Consider the following 7,182-nt stretch of genomic DNA (forward strand, 5'->3'; position numbering starts at 1 on the left):
AACCCTGTTGTTATTTTTTTTCACATTTATTATTTTTCACTTAAAAACCCCGGCAAGGTACGTTATTTTCCGAATTGATTTATCCAAGCTAAAAATCCTGTGAGTGATCATGCATGATCATGCTGTTATAGTTTTCCGACGGTAGCTGGACGGGGTTCCTTAATAATGCTAGCTTGAATAAACACAGAGCGGTTGTGGAATAATATATCTTCCCCACTTTAAGAGTAAGATAGGAACGATTTCCCTATGTTCAAACGAGATTTTTCAATCAGATGTCGTGCTTCCTAACTGAATGGTGGGAGCTTATGATCCGGATATACCACACCTGGTTTCGTGTAATACGTTAGTTTCGCGCCACATGTCGATAAACTGAAAGTGTGCAGGTAGTGTACATGTCTATTTAAGGTAAGTGTGAAAGGCATGACAAGTACATCACAGGCCTCGAATTATCCCCGAGACTTCATACATATGGAAATTGTAGTCATCACATGCATTACATAGCTGGTTTTCCATATATTTTCAGTTCGCTATTGCGGCGAGTAATGTTATACGCTAACTACGTTTTGGCGGGAAACCGTGTTAGGATGTTAGGCACTGTCCTTTTACAGGGCTATATCATGTGTTTGTAATTTGACAATTACGGACGATTTTCGTTAAAAAGGTGAACATTCGCTGTTTTATTCCAGAAATAGTGTTAGATGAGCTCTTGGCCTCATGACTTTTAATTTGGGAGATTGCAATATAAAAACCGATTTCCGGATGACACTAAAAAATGACGGAAATGGTGGCCAATAAACCTTATCTCTGGACAAAACAGCAGAATGAGCAGAAGAAAAAGACATTTAATATTACGCAGTTGTGTTATTCCTTAAAAAGGTGGAAAACAATTTATAATAAAGAATATGATATCTTTTAATAATCTGTAGTAAAATTTGTTTTAAAATTTGTTTATATATTTAAATATTTACCATTTCAAAAGTGAATAACAAAAGTTATTCGCAACTATTGCATTTAAAATGTTTTTTTCTTTCAATATTTTATCATTTATTATCATTTTAGTTGCATATATGTAAAGTTAAGATCAAATTGATAACAGTGAAGTAATTGATTCTTTGTTAATTATACAGTATTAAAAAAATGTTCTATATGATGGACTTGCTTTGGTTATTTCTTTTGTCAGAGTAGTTTTGGTTGGTTAATAAAAGAAGGCATTTCATTAGTTGGCTAGGTATACAAATAGAGGTTCCACCAGATGATAAGCTCTCTCTCATTACTCTGGCAGTGGAAGTGGGAGGATCACTACAAAGTACATACAAATTCAAGACAGGTATTAAAATAGTGACCAAGCTGATTAAGTGTTGGCCTAGCTGTATAAGTTAGGGTTCCCCTGTACTCCTGTGTAGTTAATTGTCAATATAAATTGTATCACTGGGTAGTGTACATTAGTGATGTGCAGGGCTGATGATCAATTATAATTGAAAATAGATCGGTTTGACCTTTCCGATTACGATTATTGATTACAAATTCTATTATCAATATAATTGATTCTTCATTGTAATCAAAGTTTAATGTTTTCGATATAAAAAATGTATTAATAGCCATATATTCTTATGACTTTTATTATATTATTGATAAAAACTGCTTGAAATCCATTCATTATAAAAGAACGAAACCTAGCGTATAGTTAATAACTCTGTCTATTGATGTTATAGGGTAGTGTATAGTTAATAACTCTATTTATTGATGTTATAGGGTAGTGTTCACACTTTATTTGGGTATTCAGGTATTCAATGATCGGTTTACTACTTCCGATTACAAACCGATTATCGATTATGATTTTAGGATTACATCTTTAATTTTTGTTTCTCACTGTTCCTTATAGATTATAAAATATCACCACTGACATTTAACATCAACACAGAGAAAATTAAATAAATCACTCAGTTGTGGAACTGATGGGAAATAAAAAAAAAAATGGAACCAAGATAGATATATATGTGGTAGTATTTTAGTTACAAGTTGGGGAAATTTGAACTGAAATAGGGGAAAATAAAGCTGAAATAGGGGAAAATAATGTCAAAATTGGAGATGGGATTGACCCATATTCATGGGTACTGGGTAGGTAACACGTTATTGCAACAAACAATTTTATATGGTTTATATTGGAGAGTGATCTTGACTTAAACCGTGCTTCTGTGAAAATTGCCTTAAAATTTTTAAGGAAGGCACACAAAATTAAGGTAGGTGGCCATGGGTTACCAGAAAAACCAAATATATTTTGTTTGGCCTTATATTCATCAAAAAATATTCATCAAAAAATGTTTGTATTGCTTCCAACATTTTAGAGAAAAGCATATTTACAGCAAAATAAATCATGACAAAAACTTTTTCTTCTCTAAATATTTGAGTTTTTATCAATTTCTATTTCTTTAACAGAATTGAAGATGAAGATCTATTTTGCTGGCAGTATTCGTGGTGGTCGTCAAGACGCAGAGCTGTACTTGAGAATAATAAAACAACTGCAGGCCTATGGTACTGTACTAACAGAACATGTTGGTGCAAAAACCTTGGAGGAATGTGAGTCTCATCTATTAGTTAGTTGCCCTAAAAAGATTTTTGAAAGTTTCGACTCAATTAATTGAACTGAATTGGCATTTTTAGCCCACCATCATCTAATGGTGGGCTATTCAAATCACCCTGCGTCCGTGGTCCGTCCGTTGTCCGTCGTCCGTCGTCCGTCCGTAAACAATTCTTTGTTATCGGTATTTCTCAAGAAGTACCAGAGGGATCTTTCTCAAATTTTATATGCAGGTTCCCCTTGGTCCTTAGCTGTGCAGGGCAACTTTTGAGACTGATCGGATAAACAACATGGCCGACAGGCAGCCATCTTGGATTTTGATAGTGAAAGTTTGTTATCGCTATTTCTCAAGAAGTACTAGAGGGATCTTTCTCAAATTTTATATGTAGGTTCCCCTTGGTCCTAGCTGTGCAGGGCAATTTTAGAGACTGATCGGATAAACAACATGGCCGACAGGCAGCCATCTTGGATTTTGATAGTGAAAGTTTGTTATCGCTATTTCTCGGGAAGTACGGGAGGGATCTTTCTCAAATTTTAAATGTAGGTTCCCCTTGATCCCTCGTTGTGTATGTTATATTTTGAGACTGATCATAAAAACAAAATGGATTAAAAGAAGAACTAAACAGATCTTTCTCATATTGCAATGATCGATTCTATTTCTTTCACATTAAGTACTGTACTAGTAAATATGTGAAATGACAAACTCACTTTGAAGGTTGGCTTTCATACACATCAGTATTAAGTTTAGATCAAAAGTTACCTCAAGGTGCATTTACTGTTAACATGACTCGATCAAACAGATTAGAGGAAAGAAGAGAAAAGATCGAACTGACAAAGAACTAATGAAGATGGTACAAAGGTGGGCGCCAAGATCCCTCTGGGATCTCTTGTTATATCCCCTAGTGCCTTAATTGATACATCACACCAGATACAAATGGTGCTCTAAGTTACTCTTGACTTTCAAAAATCACTATGGTAGCAGATACATATACATGTATGTGTATATGTATGATTTTGTTGTTTATCGCTGGTAGAATAGGCTGGGAAAATGGCACCACAAATTATGGTATTGGCCTTAACTCATTCACCGCTGTAGACACTTCTGAACTCTTCCAATTCAAAGGTTGGAATAGTTCATTATTAAATTTCAGGGGTGAATGAGTTAATATAACTAGTGTTGTTCCGACTATTGATTGTGAAATTCCATAATTAATCTATCTTAAGTTGTTTTTGTAAATTTCTGCTGATCATCATCCTAAAATGTTACCTTGCCATTAATTGTTATGAGCTTAACATGTAGGTACACAATAGATTTACTCTAAATTATGAAGTTAAGGTGTATGAAAGTAGATTCTTAGTCCAGTAGATAAAACTTGAATTTACATTGCAAATTCCAATATTGAACTAGATACTTCAACATCACACACGATTCGAAAGAAATTTAAACTGAAGTTTGTATTTATTCTGATTATACCAGGGTTTGACTCCTAGCGGAGGCATTGAAAAAATAATGACCTCTGTTACATTGGCGCCCATGTAGGGACCCGGGAGATTTGACAAAAATACTAAGCGATACGTATACTTGCAAAGGAATCGCTATGACCCCTGGAAAACTTGAGACAAGTTCTTTCCTGGAGGGGGACTACGTCACCCTGGTAAAACAATTTCTCTTTAGCTCATTCGGTAGAGCATAAGAGTAGTAAGGCAGAGGTCCCGGGTTCGACTCCTAGCAGAGGCATTGAAAAAATAATGACCTCTGTGACATATATGTTATGCCAAAATATTGCTAGAGAGATTTATGGACCCGTTCTATCATTGTAATAGGTAAAGCTGATCTTGTAGTTCTTAGGAAGTAAAACACAGGTACAGCAGATGTAATTTTAATCCTTAAAATATTATTTTAATGTTATTAAAATTATATTGTTTCAGCAGGCGAAAAACACATGACAGAAAAGGAGATTCATGACCGGGATATGACCTGGCTAAATGACTGTGATGGTAAATTGATGTTTTCTTTGTTGAAAACTTAATTCTTGTCTACTAGTATATGTTATAGAAGAATTAATTCCTAAATAACTATAATAGCTTTTTATTCCAGAAAAAGAACCCCAAAACATTGAATGGGGCTAGAAATGTTTCACTTCAACGTTAAAACTCTAGTCTAACTCCTGACTTGCGTAACCAGTTAATTTTAATGGTCTTTGAGAATTATATTTGAATGTATTTGTGTTACAATTTAAATGTTTGAAATCAATTTTGAACATTGAGATGAATTTAGCTGTGTACCCTGATAATTTTAGTTTGTTAAGATTTAAACTCTCCTGGTCAATTTGGAAACTAATATTAAAACGTACTTTCATAAAACCAAAACAAGTTCTGTGTTTCATTATTTCCTTACCAACCCATCCTTGATACTACATGGGTTGCACTCATTTAAGCTCTCTGCACCCTTGGAATATGACATGACCAATCTCACGGCTGATACCTGTCCTTCAAAGATTACAGAGGAGCAACACCAGTCAAATTTGCTGTTACGCCATCGCACGATTATTCAAAGGATCAGACTAGTCAACTTGTATTATCCTCAAGATGGGACATACACAGAACCCTCGATTTTGCTATGACATACTCCAGGGATGCAGAGGGCGTAAGTGAGCATAACCCCTGGAGTATCGAGAATGCACCCATCCATTAACAATTAAGGATAATGATAAATTGATATCTGTTACGATCAGCTAAATTAACCTTTCCTTTCACAGTGTTGGTAGCAGAAGTAACACAACCTTCTCTTGGAGTCGGTTACGAGATCGGACGAGCGATCACATTGAACAAGAGGATACTCTGTATGTTTCGCCCTGATTCAGGCAAAAGTAAGTAATACCTGGAATTTACCGTAAGTTTTATAATTGGTAATTTTGGTTAATGTTGACCAGTCACATAATCTTTGAATGCTGGATTAATTTTCCCAAAGATACACAAAATAAGATTTTGGACAAAACTGTTCACTATTAATTGTAACATAAATGTCCTAGGTCAAAGATATCAAGTCATATTTTCTATGAGAAATCAGGTATCAAACATTTGATGATTTATTAGGGTTGTCGATGGTTAACCAGTTTCATGGTCGGAAGACAGCGAACTGGTTACGAAAGTCAATAACCGAATAGTTGGACATGTTTTTATCCCTACAGGGAATTACATGTACCTATAAATTCTCTATTGGTGAGACCGAAATCAGATTTTTTGGCACTAAAAACAACACTCAGGCACATACATTAGGGTGTTGTTTTGTACTTAATAGTATGCAATGACAAAGAGATGCCAACCACACAATAAAAAGCCTGAACAGGAAGCTAGAATGCGAAGTTAGGAAATGGGAAAATATGCTAAATGCACAATGTAATACTTATTGTTGTTGCACCGGGTTATTCAGACGGAAGATTTTTCGAGTAACCGGTTACTGAAATTCGTCGGTTTGACAACCCTATGATCTATACCAACATAAATCAGAGTCACATGACTTACTCTGATTATGTCTGTTTCTCAATCAAATAATGTAAACTAAATAACTGATTTTTATTCCAGGTTTGTCGGCCATGATAGCGGGAGCAGTCAACGGTTCATCATCTTTTGTTGTGAAAAATTATAAGGAAGAAGATGTTCAAAGTATATTAAAGGCATTTCTCAATTGATATATGTTCTGTAGAGACTTGACAAACAGTCATTCTGTATTGGTGCTCACTGTTTATTACCAGTGCCTGATATTAAGCCAACTGATTTTGATATTTAGCTCAGTAAACAGTGTATATTAATGTATGCAGTTACTGTATTTGCCTGCAATTAAGACCCAACACGCTATTAAGCACACCTTTTATCTCTTCCTTTAATGTATGGTAACTTTTGTCTCTGAACATAGGAAATTAGCTGACTGGATGCAAACATTCTTACAACCTAAACAACTATAAGAACATCATATGTAGTCAGGGACGTAACCAGGACTATGAGTATGTGGAAGCATACGAAGCCCGGAGTAGGGGGTGGGTTCGGGAGGGGGGTTACCCCCTCCTGAGTTTGGGGGGNACTGAGGGCCCAGGATTATATGAGTTGTTAAAGTTTATCACATAAAGTTCTACAATGTGATCCTTGTTAAAAGTATACTTGAAAAAATTACGTGGAAGCCCGTGCGTCCGTGCGTACGCCTGGTTACGTCCCTGGTAGTGTTTTCATAGATCAAAATAGTGGTATATGTCCAAGATGGCAGAGATTTGTGAGCATGAGAGATACTTGCAATTAAGCCCCCTCCCTACTTTTGATCAATCTTTTTTCACTATGGGCGGGGGCTTATTTGCGGTAAAATACTGTATTTGTAACTATTCTTGCCTAGTTCTGGTTTTGCTAAATTGCACAATAGGATGAATTTAACATGGGGGGGGGGGGGGGGGGGGGGGAATGAATGATGATTTGATTTGTAGTGTTAGAAAGTGTAAGGATGTATAATTATCTGTATGAAAAGCCTATTGGTATATTGAAGAATTCAATATTGTATAAATGAAATAAATAAGGGACATTGTAATATGTCGGCAGTAAATAAGATGGCAAATTAA

At 35.4% G+C, this 7,182-nt stretch overlaps 1 protein-coding gene across 2 annotated transcripts; it reads left to right on the forward strand.

Annotated features, from left to right (window-relative positions):
- Window positions 1-313: 313 nt before the first annotated feature.
- Window positions 314-6,638, forward strand: LOC110451434 (2'-deoxynucleoside 5'-phosphate N-hydrolase 1-like). 2 transcript variants are annotated; one of them, XM_021499452.1, is made up of 5 exons: window positions 314-405; window positions 2,437-2,577; window positions 4,508-4,576; window positions 5,338-5,448; window positions 6,164-6,638. In XM_021499452.1, exons 2-5 carry the CDS (start codon window positions 2,445-2,447, stop codon window positions 6,268-6,270), a joined length of 420 nt encoding a protein of 139 aa, XP_021355127.1. In that variant the 5' UTR covers window positions 314-405; window positions 2,437-2,444; the 3' UTR covers window positions 6,271-6,638. The 2 variants fall into 2 exon arrangements, with proteins under 2 accessions (XP_021355127.1, XP_021355125.1); XM_021499450.1 differs by having other exon boundaries at window positions 4,511-4,576.
- The last annotated feature ends 544 nt before the right edge of the window (window positions 6,639-7,182 follow it).

The sequence above is a fragment of the Mizuhopecten yessoensis genome, unplaced genomic scaffold (genome assembly GCF_002113885.1).
Source record: "Mizuhopecten yessoensis strain PY_sf001 unplaced genomic scaffold, ASM211388v2 scaffold6015, whole genome shotgun sequence".
NCBI classification, from domain to species: domain Eukaryota; kingdom Metazoa; phylum Mollusca; class Bivalvia; order Pectinida; family Pectinidae; genus Mizuhopecten; species Mizuhopecten yessoensis.